Raw genomic sequence first — 14,559 nt, 5'->3', positions numbered from 1 at the left:
TGTCCAACTATCCCATCAGAGGTTCAGTTTCATTCGACCAATCAGGTGTCTGAGCTGATGTTTCTATTTTGATTGCAGGACTGAGACATGAGGATGACTCCAGACGCTGAGGAGGTAAAGACTTTGTGTGTTTGTGTTTTTAGAAATGGCACAAAATTTAAAAAATCATGTTGAAACATCTTTTCACGAATAATACGAAGAATAAAAAATGTACAAAAAACAAACCATGACAGGAAATGTCCCCTTTTATGCGATGAAGGTTTTCGCGAGGCCGTTTGACGGCAATGTCTAAGGAATATTCATGTGCTGTCCCGCTCACCAGGCTATCAGGTGTACAGAGTCCGGCTGCCGCTGTGTTTGCTTCAAACCTGGAAGTGCCAAACTCAGGTCATGTGATCGTTGTGGACATGGCTGGGTGGTGCACGGTAAGGCACAAACAAACACATACAATGGTGTTATTACTCATGAACCCGATGGTTCTGAACCCGGTCAAACTTTGAAGGACTGCGTTTCCTGTCCCCACGAGATTTTTGTTGCCAAAGTGGCATAAATAACAGTATCTGTCGGAAGGACAGGCAAGATTCAAGCTGGTACGGTCCGTAGCGGTCCTTTGTCTGCTTTGTTGACAGGGCGAGATTAGGGGGACCGCCAGGCTCGGACTGGAATCAGGGCTGTAACCACCATTTTAGAAACACCCCAGCAAAAGAACATTTTTGACCAGCCAATTGTGGTTTAAGTAGTTTAACGGTTCGACTGTATTTTTATGGTCTACATCATGGTCTAGTTTGCTGCCTCAAAGCCTGGTGCACACTACCAGGCGTGTAACTGCCATGGACGATACTGAAACCCTTTCGCTTCTTGGCTGAAAGTCGGTTTAGAAAATATTTGGCATTAAAAACATTACGGAATCAGTCTGAACCCAGCCTCTGTAATATCATATCCCTTGTCATGCCATTGAACCTCCCAAATTCCCACTAGCATGAGCCTGGTTTCATCGGTGGCAGCTATAGACCTGATCGGAGCTGCTCTCTCGGTTCTGATCCATAAAAACTAAACTTCTTGGCATGTTTTCAGAAGGAGAGAAAAAAAAAACCCGCCTGTTCTGTTGACTTTGAAGGTTCGTGTCGTAAAGAAATTCAGCAGTTTGACAATGACACAGCGTTGGACTTTACCCACCTACTGACACACACACAAACACAGTGCAGATGTGTGCAGTCGCTGCGGTGACATGAAGTCAGGTGTCGCTGTCATTGCATCGCCGAGAGCATCTGGAGACAGCATCTGCACGCACACACACACACCTGTCTAGGTAGGTGGCGTGTTTCATGGATGGTAAACGCACATCTGTTGGTCTGACAAACAGGTGTGTCAAGACTTTTTGAGCCTTGCACATCCATCTTGTGACCAGTGAACTGGGTCATCTCCTCTGTTTTTGATACACATCCGTTAACTTTCATGTTGAACTGTAAATACATATTTTTCATTTTGTATGTTTTTTATTTTATTTTTATTGTATTTTGTTATCACTACTCTAGTGATAAGACATTTTACAGAGACATGTTCTGTTTATGTTTAGCACTTTGTCTTATTGGAGTAATGTATATGAGGCTTTCTAGGAAACTCTGATGGATATCGACATCTGCTTATGAACTATTTTATACTTACCTACTAAATATTTTCTTAGTTTAAAAAATATAGATATAACAAGTGGGGACTTAATAACTGTAGCAAATAACACTTTCTCCATCGCCCTCATAATTAGTGCCGAACTGCCCAAGTAACAGCTAAATACTAGCTACCTTTTTAATAGACTTTGAGAAAAATTAGCTGGGAAATATCTGCCCCATGACATGAAGTGTTACTGCATTTTCATCTACTGCGCGCTTTTTTAGAAAACTGCAGCTGTTCAAACTGTTCCCTGTGTTTCTCGTTTTACTTTCAAAGTATTCAGTGAGGTGGTAATCCATTTCATTTTAAAAAAAATATCTAGTTTGGAAACCACATTCTTGGCCCTATAACGACAGTGTAATTCATTGTTGTCCTTTTTCTCTCCAGCCTTGGAGAAGCTCCGGAGCCAGCCTTCCTCCAGCTTCGGCACAGTTGAGGTGGCCCTTCCTGGCGTGGTGTTCGACCTGAGCTCCCTGGTCCTGTACGGAGCTCAAGCCGTTCCTGTTCGGCTGAAGATACTGATGGACCGTCTCTACAGCATCCTGACCCCAGAGCAGGTAAACCCAGTCAACTGGTAGGACTGTAGTGGAGCACTACATTTATTGTGTAACAGATTACTTTTTGTCTTTTTCAGGTCAGCAACATACTGCACACACTGGGCTGGAGTTTGGGAGATTATGTCAGAGGGTACATGCTGCAGGTAAACACTTGCACAGTCACTACTTTACAATGTTACGTTATATATGTTATATACAAAGCTATGTCTGATGTTATAAATACGCTTCATAGATACTGGGTTGTAGGATTAACAACTGAATCTGATATATTGGATGTTGGCCTTCAACTGCATTGAGACATTCTGCTGTAATTCCACACCAGTAAGCATCAGTATATACTGTATATGATAGTTCTTGTATTGATGGTTTAAGACAAAAGAACAGCTTCAGCTTGAGGCGTGAGAACTAAAATTGGGTAAAAGGCTAATGGTTTGGATCCCTGTTTCTCCAATAGCCTGTATCATTTGTTGTTGCAAGTGATAAACCAGATGCTGGATCATCCGACTTCAAAGCACCTGGATTTATGGTTGGCCTACGGGGTTAAAAGGAGTACTACTGCCACGCAAACAAGTTTTGGTCGACTCATAAGACTCTAATCCAAGCAGCTCTGCATTTCAAACTGAGCAAGAAGGCAAACGGGATTTCTGAATAGTTTTGCCATTGACAGACTGACTTTTTCCAATGTTTTCATTGGGGTTAATGTTTTCCCTTCTCTCCAGTATCCCATTGGGAAGGTGTTGGACTCCTGGATGATGGTGACTCCTGAAGAAGAGCTGCTCATCCTCAAACAATTCCTTCGTTTTGGCGAAACCCGCCCCATCGTTGAGTTGATGACGGTTCAGTGCCCGGGAGCTGTCAATCGCCTCTCTGATCCAGAGCTAAAGCCCGCCCCGAAGAGCTGCCAGTCAAACATCAGCACATTCATCGAACGTAATGGAGGAACACCGGTCAGGAACTCAAGAGGAGATTCATGCATGGCGGCTGGCGTCTGCCATTTTGAGAAAAGCAGTTTTTCTGAGTGCAATGACGCTATCCACCATTTTGAAAACTTTCCGGGTGGACTATCTTTGCTTCTGCCTTTCCAATTTCCAAGCTCCGGCTTTCAGTGTTTGGTTCCTCCCACTAAGGTAATTAAATTAAAATTTCTTCCAAGCAGTCTGACTGCACCACTGTTTTTCAGCAGAAGGCTTCCTTGTTCCACAGCTAGAAAAATTCCAAATAACTCCTACACTGAATATACAACATCCTGCCACCTACAGCACTGTGCAAAAGTTTTAGGCAGCAAAAGAAAAGCGTGGATGCTTTCAAAAGCAATGCCACAAATAGTTTTTATTTATCAATTAACCTCATACAGAGTTCATTAAACAGAAAAAAAAACTAAATCAAATCAAGATTTGGTTTGACCACAGTTTGCCTTTAAAACAGCACCAGTTCCACTCACCACAGTTCTTCTGTGGATTTAGTCTGTCTCAGTGTCTTCTGTCTCTTCATGTAATCCCAGACTGACTCAATGATGTCAAGATCAGGGCTCTGTTGGGTCCAGACCATCTGTTTCAGGACTCCTTGGTCTTCTTGTCTCTGAAGATAGTTCTTTATGACTCTGGCTGCATGTTTGGGCTCGTTGTCCTGCTGCAGAGTGATCAAGAGTGAGTCAAGATCAGGGCTCTGTGGGGTCCAGACCATCTGTTTCAGGACTCCTTGGTCTTCTTGTCTCTGAAGATAGTTCTTTATGACTCTGGCTGCATGTTTGGGCTCGTTGTCCTGCTGCAGAGTGATCAAGAGTGAGTCAAGATCAGGGCTCTGTGGGGTCCAGACCATCTGTTTCAGGACTCCTTGGTCTTCTTGTCTCTGAAGATAGTTCTTTATGACTCTGGCTGCATGTTTGGGCTCGTTGTCCTGCTGCAGAGTGAATCTGGGGCTGATCAGATGCCTGCCTGATGGGGCTGATGATGGAAAAGAATCAAAAAATCAGAAGTGTCTAAAACTTTTGCCCAGTATATTGAAGGGTTCTTTAGGTTTTTGATACAGATCAGTTTGTTTTCTCCACTCACTTTGACCACCTCCTCCTTATTTTTCTTTTATCAGGATCTTGTTTCTCCCACAAAGCTAACACAGTGCCTACAGAAGCCCAGTGGGACCAAACTGGCCGAAAGACACAGGCAGGACAGAGGAAGACGATTACAAGTGAACCATCCAAGTTTGCTGCAATCCAAAGGTGAACCGGCTTTAAAAATCAAAGTGGACCCCGACAAGCCGCACCCGGCCCAGTCATTATGGCATCCAAACCCTCACATGCACAGCCACCAAGACCTTGAGCTTCACAGGGGCATGGCCAAACAAGAGAACACCTCTTCACTCTCTCCCATCTTAAACTCTTCATTTATCCCTATGTCTTCCTCACTCCATCCATCGATTTCCTCCTCTTCCTCCTCTCCTCCAAAGATTTACCAGAACATGCAAGGCTCCTCTCCCTCCTCTTTTCATCCTCTCCCATCCTTCTCTTCCTCCTTTCTCTGCCCTCTTCCTGCCTCCGCCTTTTCTTCCTCCCTCCATCCTATTCCATCCTCATCTTCCTCCCTCCATCCTCTCCCATCTTCCCCGTGCTCCCTACCTTCTCCTGCAGGATGCCGGAAAGGGAGAGTCTGCTGTGGCGTTTGTGGGAAAAGCTTCTATGACAAAGGTAGGAATGTGATGGGTTCAAGTAGAGATCCCCTACTGATATTTTCTCTTTGGGGTTCCCTAGGGTTTAATTCAAGGTCCTCTGCTACTCTTGTGGCTTGGGCTTTCCCAGGGTTCAGTTCATAGTCTTCAACTAACTTTGTGTCTTGGAGTCCACAGGGTTTAGTTCGATGTCCTCTACTAATCTTTTGTCTGGGGGGTTACAGAGGGTTCAGTTTAAAATCCTCTACTGATATTTTGTCCAGGGATTCCACAGGGTTCAATATGTGATTCTCTACTGATCTTGTGTCTTGAAATCCCACAGGGTTCGATTTCCAGGTCAGCTACTGATTTTGGATCATTGGGCTCTGCAGGGTTCAATTTAAGGTCATCTGCTCATCTGGTGTCTTGGGGTTCCACAGGGTTCAGTTGGAGGTCTTCCTCCAATCCTGTGGCTTGGACTTTCCCTGAGTTCAGGTCAAAGTCTTCTACCAATCCTGTGTAATGGGGCTCTGTAGGGGTTGATTTGAGATCCTCTGCTGATATCTTTTCTTGAAAACCCACATGGTTCAATTCCGGGCCTGATAATGATCTTGTGCCTTTAGGTTCCACGGAGTTGAATTAGATGTCCTCTATTGATCTTGTCTCCTTAGGTTCTAAAAGGTTCAATATGAGGTCCTCCACTGGTCTTGGGGTGTCTTGGAGTTGCACGGTAGTCAATTTGAAATCCCTTATTTTATCCTTACTTAACTAACAGTGTTTTTTTAGGTACACCTGGACAGTGTAATTCCTCCCAATACAACAGCCTAGCAACACTACATTTTGTTAATCCAGGATGGCAGAGTTGTTGAGGTCCTGTCACTTTTCAACATATCTAGTACATATTCCACTAATCTTATGTCTTGGGGTTCCTCAGGGTTCAATTCAAGATCCCCTACTTTTGTGTATAAATGTTGTCTTTGTCACACAAATTTGAATCTATATTTAGAAGTGATGTATAAATCTTCCAGTTATTTTGTATGTATGTGTTGTAGTGTATGGCAAAAAACAAATTAATACTTTATCTCTCAACCTTTAAAAAGAAAAAAACTGGGTTTGACAAAAATATGTCAATCTTGTGTCTTGGATGGGTTAATTTTGAGACTTTCTACCCCATTTCCACCACATTTCCCCACTGATGTGTTGTCCTAGTTTCTCTAAATGAGTACATGCTGACACAGGTTGTAAACAAAAAGAACATATTTTACACAAAAAAAATGGGACCACAGTAGTGCCGTGACGGGTTTGTGAGAGGGGAATCTCATCTGTCAGTGTCATGAATTAGGTGGTTAGATTAACTCATCCAGGTAGTTTCCAGCCCAGAAATAGCAGATGTGTGATGTTGGGTCATTTGGCACCAACTTGACAAGAGCCCCATTTCCCTTCTGCTTGTGCAGGAACGCTGAAGATCCACTACAACGCTGTCCACCTGAAAATCAAACATCGCTGCACGGTGGCAGGCTGCACCATGGTCTTCAGCTCACTGCGAAGCCGAAACCGTCACAGCGCCAACCCAAACCCACGGCTACACACCGGCGCCAGCAGAGACGCATATACCCACAGAAACACACACTCTGACCCACACACAAGCATCCACTCTGAAACACAGATACACAAGGCTAAACAGGCTCACAAAAACGTACACAACACACGTATGAGCAGCGAAAAAGACATCGGCAACCAACTTTGGCAACAGGATGATGATGCACACACACTAGAGCGCGTACACACCCTTAGAGATGGTTTGAACTGTCATACAAACCCCCACCATGGCAGTGAGCACAACACACCCCCTCAGGCTGACTCCCCTCCTCCTTCTCCTCACCCTCTACCTCTGGACACCAACCACAGCTTCACCAGGAGTGACTCCCCCTATAGATCCGACCTGCACCCCCAGGTGCCACCTAATCCTCCTCCTCCCCTCCTACCAGCTCACAGTGCTTCCTCCGTGGGCTCACCTCCATCCCTCGTCCCCTTGTTCACTCCCGTGGCAGAGCAAACCGAACTCGACACCAACCACGCTGCAACTGCTCCCCTCCCTCACCACGCACCCGTCGCCGTGGCAAGCTGCAACAGTCAATATGGTTGCACCAAAGGTAAACGAGGAGAGCTAACCAATCAGCAGCGGCAAAGGGAGTCAGGTGACCCCATGCCGAAAAAGAAGCCCAGAAAGTCGAGCATGCCGGTGAAAATAGAAAGAAAGAAGCTGGAGGGGAGGAGACACAGGGAAGAGGAGGAGTGTTGAAGGTCTGCAGTGTTTTGTTGCTCAGCAGCAAATTGTTAAAAATTGTCCGACCATTTCCGTAACTTTCTGAAACCCATGATCCAACACTCAAACCCACCCCACACAGGAAAGGAGCCAGGGATTGAACTTCTCTCTTTAGCTCTCTTTTTTCAGCTCTTACACAACTATTTCTGTCACTTCTCATGTGAACGGTGGAGTTCAACACTATGACCGTCTACCAGGAAATACTGTCTGAAAATGTGTGCTGTTCACCCCATGCTCCAACAGCTATTGCCTCACACCCTTCTCAATGATGGCTGGTTTTTCAGCCCACCTTCGAGTGTGGCTGTTTGGAACAACTATAAACACTTTGTCTTCCAAAGCTGTCAAACAATATGTTCTACAAACTAATTGTTTTCAGGCATAACCCAGCACTTACGTGGTTAGAGGCCTGTCAGATGTGGAGATAAGCCCCTGCTGACTGCTACAGTTTCTCCTGGTAGTTCAGAGGGACAACTAATGGGTTGCTCTTGAACTTCTTGAGGATTCAGAGGTTGGGAAATCTGTGCACGAACCTGGTAGACACAGAAGTGTAATGGGAGCTTGTTGGGAACTCCTAGGCAGCAATAGGGTCCTAGGACATAGGGTGGGAATAGACCCTGTTTCAATCTCTGTCATGGAATCAACTGAAACAAACTTTCTCATAGCAGGAGCTCAGGAGGCTGATTGCAAACAAAAGCAAATGCGGACAAAGCCAATGTCATTTTTTGACCTCATTGTGGAGATTTCACCGTACAAAAACTTGAAACATACTGAGTTACTGGCCGCTAAACATACCAGTCACAGTGATGCAATTCAAATCTAATTTTAGACAAGATCACCTCCCCTTCCTCCAGGCACAGCTCGACAAGCTTTGGCCTAAATGGCCACTATAGAGAGGGTAAACCTTTCTGATTTAGGTAACAACATGACCTTTCTGAGAAACCATTGCTTTTTCTATGCCACGTTAAATGTGTATTTAACAGCATGATGCTCTGTGCAGGCGTTTCCCCCTGTGTTTATTGTCTGTTATTGCAATAATGACTGTAATAAAAACTGAAACTACTGATAGTAGTTCCGTACTTTTACTTAAGGGGCATTTTAAATGTAGGTATTTTAACAACGTGATATTGTTACTTTTAAAATATCAATACCACAATGTTAAAATGCTTTATATGAATACTTTTTCCATCCTCATTAAGGGCACATTGTGTTGTTTCTATGAATTTAGGAGTTTTAATGACCCGAGAAAAACTTTTTGAACAATTACACAAAAATAACATTTTTTTTTAAAAGGCTGATTTCTGATCAATTTTTTTTTAGAGTGGATTAAAAAAAAAAACTCAAAATATAAAAGTTTTCAGTTTAACTTCCATTCATTCATTTTATTCTTCAAATCCTTAGTTTTCCCTTTTTTGAGAGGAAATGTTGCTTGTGGAAAATTCTCATTTAATCATTTGTATATGAATGTAAAGAAGAAAAGACGTGTTTTGAAAATTCATTAGTTTTATTTTCATGTAATTTTGTATTTATCTATTTATTTATTTTAATTGATGAATGAAGGAAAAGGAACGCTTGGCGAATGTCTTAGTTTCTACTCGGATGACATTTATGCACGTACCCAAACCGGAAAAGTGTGAAGCTGGTAAACAAGAAAAGGAGCGATTAACACTTTCCGTTAAATATTTAAACTGTGGTTACGTTGATGAGGAGAAACGCAGCGGACGCAGCTGCGAGTCGGAGTGAAATGTCTAAAGCTGAGATTCTGAGGGGATTTGTCACCGAGAGACTCGCCGCCGCCTCGCAGGAAATCTTAGCGGTCGTGGACAGAATCGTAGCCGGGTACGAGGAGGAGGCTTCGGGCTTCAGGCAGGAGATCGACCGGCAGAGGAGACAGCTGGAGGTTCTCCTGCAGCCGCAGGTCACACTCAACAAAGCCGGTGGGTCATTCATATTTTCGCGTAAAAATATAAATCCAGATTTAAGTCCATGAACCCCAAAGTCTCGGTTTTTAGAGATAGGGGATGTCGAACTGCATTTAAATATCCTGTTATTTAACATGTACTTGACTATCAACCAATTAGAATACATCAAATTACAAAACCTAAATCGGTTAATTGAGCAAGGCGGCCTGCTTTTTAATTCGGCCTTGCTGTAATCTACAAACGAGTTCGTAATTTATCTTTTTAATTTGAAATCATCTTTATATTCCTCTCTTTTCGGGTGCAGCGTCCTCTCTGCTGCGCAGAGCTGCGGCGGCTCTTCTGATCGCCGAAGTCCGCAGATTTATGGTTATTTCCCCATGTGTCTTGCTGCTTTGTGGATAACTTACATGCCGAATTTACGGTTAGACACCAGTGCTTTAGATAAAGGTGTCGATTCATGTCTTCCCCACATACAGAATTTAGCTTTAGGTGTCGGAAATTTGAATACCAGATTTTGGTGACGGAGTTTTGCAAATATGCTTCCAATTCAGGATTTTACGACCAGTCAAGCTAAGGCAGAACATGTTGGACAGACTCACCATATTCCTCTATTGCAAGGAGTTGGTTCCAATGAGCCAGAGTTAACAATATCGCTTCTGCTAAAATTTCCACTCACCCAAACTTTCAGCAGTGAGAAATGGAAATTGATCTCTGTCTTTTGTGCAGGTGTAAAGCGCAGCAGGAGCCTCGGCCATGTTGAGGAAGAGGAGGGTGAAGATGAGGACGGCGAGTCCCCCGGGAACCTGGAAGATGTGAAGAGTCGAACTCAATCAAGGTTCCTACATAAAGAACTTTTGTTATCGTTATTATTTTTGTCTACGTGAGAGTGAGACAGAATATATATGGCTGTGTCTATGAAAAATGAATCCACCATCTCCTTTAATTTACTCCTTTAAAACTGGATTATTTCTGGTGTAATTCTTTCTAATATTCTGTGTTGAAAAAGAATCAACACTGACTCAAATTCATGTTTAGACCAAATATTATCTGACACGTTTTTTACTGTATGAAGCCGACTGACTCGAAACCAAAAACATTCACGTCCCTCCAGTCACAACTGGTGCATTGAGTCCACATTACGGCTGCTAATATTACAACAGAAATCTCAGTTTCCACTTTTGTGCTGTGCTGACGTATGACAAAGTTTCAAATTGTCGCATTTAGAAGGGCATCATAACTGCTAAAATGATAGCTGAAAACTTTCAGTATACTCCTCAGCGTAGCACTTCCACAATGCTAATGTCATTAAATGCGCAACGGACCTTTCACTTTCTTTTGAATCATGTCCTGATTTTAGCTAATTGTGCAATGACAATGTTCATCAGAAACAAACTAAAACTGGGACGTGGTTAAAATGCAGAAGTCCTGTTAAACTGCAGGTTGCACATTTTGAATAAAAAGCCATTTTCGTATTCGGTTTCATCATCATTATGCCAGTTTTAGACATAATGCAGTTCTATCATTTTGATGTTGATAGAAATCGGTTTTCAAACACGAATGTCAATATTTTCCTTTTCATTTTGTGATACACCATTTTACAAACAAATGAAAAATGAAACCTCGGTGTAATTGAATAAGTGCATTTCTTTTACAGCATTGGCGGCTGCGGACTTCTGTAATTAACCTGCTGCCAGTCTTCATTTTTCAGGTCTCTTTCCTCCAGAGGTCAGTTTAGGCAGAGGAAGCCCGGGAGACCTCAGATCTGGGAAACTCAGAACCACGTGGACCTCAGGATCCGCATCCTGATGGACCCACAGACCGAAGTGCTTTCAAAAAATGGTAATTTTAAGAAGCAAATTAAAAGAGGAAAAAAATCCAAAAATATCTGTGACAACAAAATTGAATCACTAGATATCGCTGGTAATTTCAGCATAGTTCATCCCCGTTAAAATAAAATGTATTAGTGATGCTTTTTCGGTTGTAACACCTGTCAAGCCTTCAGTCCACCTGCAGGGAATTACGAGCCGATGACATTATTAAAACGTCGTCACATTATCAAGTTGAAATTTCAGTGCCCGCCTGTGTATGCATGATGTATGATACAAATTTAAATTTTTAAATTCAGTTTTCATATTCAAGTTGACACTGGTAAAAGCGTTTTCACTTTATTGTGCTTGTCTCTCCCTCGTCAGTTCTTAAAAAATGTCCGATGCTGAAGCTGAAGTGTCCTCGAGGTCTGCAGGAGGCAGACTTCTTGGACCTGCTAAGATCCAACTTCCCCCAGCTTGCTGGAGACAACAAAACTTTTGACATCCTAACGTCCAACAGGAGACGGAGATTACAGCGTCTGAAACTGAAGACAGTGACACCGGAGGAGATCCACAAAAACATCAGCTGCACAGGCTGGGGGACCTCAACTCTCTTTATCAGACTGAAGGTAGTTTGTCTTATTCTGTAGTTATTTTGGCCACAAGCCTTTTTGAAAGCAGGCACATTATAATTCAAGTTATAGATGCAAGGTGGAATCAGACTTCTTCATTTTTCCGGACAACAGAAGGAACCTCGGGCCAGCGAGGAAGAGATTCATCCTCTACGGACAAAAGACATCAGCACTGAAGAGTCCTCATCCACTGCAGCCATGTTGACATGTGATGAAACCGGGCCACAAACAAGGTAATTCGAAAAGAGTGTCACCAAGCACTGAAAAATTTCAGTTTTGTGCACGTTATAAAGGGCGTCCACATACTTTTGGCCATATAATATAGTATTACCTACAGCAACATGAGACAGACTTTAAACACATCACTTGAGAACCCCCCTTAATTCTTTCACTGGTTTCACACCGCAGCTCTGTTCAGGAGGTGCAAGGCCGCAGAGTGGACGTTCTGTCCAGCCGCTCGACATCACAACAGCAGGACGTGGAAACAGAGGAGGCTGAAGAAGATTGCCGGATAACACAACCAGCTGAGGACTCTGTGGCCCGCTCTGCAAGCGAGACTAAAGGGGACGCTAGTGACGATGGCCAAAAGGGAGAAGAAAGGGAAGAAACGAATGACAGCGATGACAATTGGAGACCAGACAAGGGGGAAAGTCACTCTGAACTGCAGTCAAAGACGACAAAGAAACAAAAAACCAGACGTTCTGGTGTCAAGGCCCCTGAGGCAAAGACTGAAAACGGTGATGCTGCTCTCTCTTGCAAAGTCTGCAGAGCTCTACACAAATCAGAAGTCACCTTCGTGAAACATGCCTGGAGTCACGTGGATGATCCAGAAAGTCTTTGTGGAGTGTGTGGTGAGCATCCAGAGTCCGTGGAAGCGTTGAAGCATCATCTACAAAGTCACCACAAAACTAATGACTGTCACATTTGCGGAGAGTCTTTCCTCAGTATGCTCAGCCTCAATGAGCATGTGGCTGCCCACTCAGGGGAGAGACCGTACAAATGCAATGTTTGCCATGCCGCATTTGCGTTAAAGGTGTCCCTGGAAAACCATCAGAAAATCCACGAGGCGTGTACGCTTCACAAATGCTACACTTGCCACAAAGTGTTTGAACTGAAGGAGCAGTTAAAAGCTCACCGCAGAACTCACACCAACAAGAAGACGCACCTCTGCGGCGTGTGCGGTAAATCCCTCAGCGACTACAGATCCCTAACCCGCCACAAGATGACCCACTCTGGAGAAAGACCTCACAGCTGTCAGATCTGTGGGAGGAGTTTCAAACTTCCCGGGACGCTGAGACAACACGAGAAGATTCACACGGACAGAGAGAGATCGTACCTCTGCGACGTCTGCTGCAAAATGTTTCTGACGAGCAAGCAGCTGCAGATTCACATGAGGACGCACACCCACGAGAAGCCATACCACTGTGGCGAATGCGGCAAGGGATTCACCACCAAGGGACCCTTGACCATTCACATGCGGGTCCACACCGGAGAGACACCGTACCGCTGCCCGGACTGTGGTTGGTCCTTTAAACGCAAGATTAATCTGGACAACCATGTGACAGTCCATTCAGGCGTCAAACCGTTTGTCTGCGGGATTTGTGGGAAAGCGTGCGCTCGCAAAACTTACTTGACTGTTCATATGAGGACCCACAACGGGGAGAGACCATACAAGTGTACACTCTGTGACAAAGCATTTACTCAGAGCCACTGTCTGAAAACACACATGAAGAGCCACCTGGTGGCAGAAAGTGCAACGTAGCACCGACACTCGATCATATTTTTAACTTTCGCTTTGGACAGAACTTGGAGGGTGTGAATATTTATGTTTACCTCTGTTTAAATGGATGTTTTTCAAGTTTTATAAAGGCGCCTGTGCAATGAAAACAGTCTTGTAAGTTCAACGCTTGGCTATAATAAAATCTTGGACACCATCTTTGTCAGATGAGAGGCTCTCCTATTTTGTGTGTTTGGAGAAGTTACAGTAAATAGTTGTAGCTATTTATCATGATAAAATTAATGTTACTGTTCAAAATCCCTAAACTCTGCGTACAGCACAGTTATAAACGAGCACATGGGGAGAAGCTTTTTAGCACTAGTACTAGTACTAGCTCAGTTGGTAGCTCGTTGGTCATAGCAGTCCCTCGAGTCTTTGGAAGTGACGCAGTTGTTTTGGATCTACGTATTTTTCCTTTGCAGAGGAACCGCTCGTTAGCAGCTTGAGATATCAGGAAGAGGTGGGATAGGGAAACTTTTCAACCTTTTGGAGTTTCAAAAAACTTGGCGTCCGAACAGCGCAGACGTTTTTCACTCCTGGCTCAGATCTAATCTCGAGCAATCCAATCGCATTCTGATTGTACTGTGTTCTGGGTACATTTATGTATTTACAGATGGCACGTAAGGTGAACAGGGGTCCCTGTGTTAATTTGGGAATTTACATTTATTACTCCCTGTGCTCCCATCTGCTGCTTCACATACAATTTATAAGTAATCGTAGGACCCAGAGTCTATGTTTTTGTGTCTTTCTGAGCACATCACCTTCAGTGAGCTGCCTGACACCTTCAGTGATTTCTGCAGTCATGAGCCAGTCCCAGATTACATCAGAGACACACATTTGCATTAGGCACGCAGTAAATCTGTCTCCATTGTGTAATTTGAATGGACAATAGTTCCCGTACGTGACCGGAGTGCTTTGGGAAACACAACATTGCTTTGGTTTTAGTATTTTTGTTTGCCGTCCCTTGTCATAGGCAAGAGACTGCATCAGAAGATGTATCACCAACAAACTGGTTACTATTTTAATGCAGGAAATTCATAATTCACAATCGACAGTTGATCAAACACGCACATAAATCTATATATATATCTATTACACGCTTTTATTGACTCACTGATTTTACTAGAGTCACAGCAGTCTGGTCTTTTGGGGTGACAGTACAATAACAGCCACAGTTTAAGTAATTGCTGACGTCTTCAGTCTGGATTACAAAACATTTTTGTTCCACTCTC

At 43.6% G+C, this 14,559-nt stretch overlaps 2 protein-coding genes across 5 annotated transcripts; both read left to right on the top strand.

The window, feature by feature from the left end:
• Positions 1-8,229, top strand: LOC120797239 (zinc finger protein basonuclin-2-like). Of its 2 annotated transcripts, none has more exons than XM_040140731.1 (7): positions 1-114; positions 323-425; positions 2,056-2,225; positions 2,303-2,368; positions 2,945-3,352; positions 4,311-4,905; positions 6,320-8,229. In XM_040140731.1, exons 1-7 carry the CDS (start codon positions 88-90, stop codon positions 7,165-7,167), a joined length of 2,217 nt encoding a protein of 738 aa, XP_039996665.1. In that variant the 5' UTR covers positions 1-87; the 3' UTR covers positions 7,168-8,229. The 2 variants fall into 2 exon arrangements, with proteins under 2 accessions (XP_039996665.1, XP_039996664.1); XM_040140730.1 differs by having other exon boundaries at positions 2,282-2,368.
• Positions 8,230-8,780: 551 nt separating this feature from the next.
• Positions 8,781-13,474, top strand: LOC120797241 (zinc finger protein 883-like). 3 transcript variants are annotated; one of them, XM_040140734.1, is made up of 6 exons: positions 8,781-9,125; positions 9,837-9,945; positions 10,834-10,949; positions 11,303-11,547; positions 11,665-11,783; positions 11,959-13,474. In XM_040140734.1, exons 1-6 carry the CDS (start codon positions 8,891-8,893, stop codon positions 13,310-13,312), a joined length of 2,178 nt encoding a protein of 725 aa, XP_039996668.1. In that variant the 5' UTR covers positions 8,781-8,890; the 3' UTR covers positions 13,313-13,474. The 3 variants fall into 3 exon arrangements, with proteins under 3 accessions (XP_039996668.1, XP_039996667.1, XP_039996669.1); XM_040140733.1 differs by having other exon boundaries at positions 10,819-10,949; XM_040140735.1 differs by lacking the exon at positions 8,781-9,125 and having other exon boundaries at positions 9,845-9,945; positions 10,805-10,949.
• Positions 13,475-14,559: the final 1,085 nt, after the last annotated feature.

The sequence above is a fragment of the Xiphias gladius genome, chromosome 12, assembly GCF_016859285.1.
Source record: "Xiphias gladius isolate SHS-SW01 ecotype Sanya breed wild chromosome 12, ASM1685928v1, whole genome shotgun sequence".
NCBI classification, from domain to species: Eukaryota; Metazoa; Chordata; class Actinopteri; order Istiophoriformes; family Xiphiidae; genus Xiphias; species Xiphias gladius.
The sequence above is the reverse complement of the archived record's forward strand: the minus strand, read 5'-3'. Positions and strand labels throughout refer to the sequence as shown.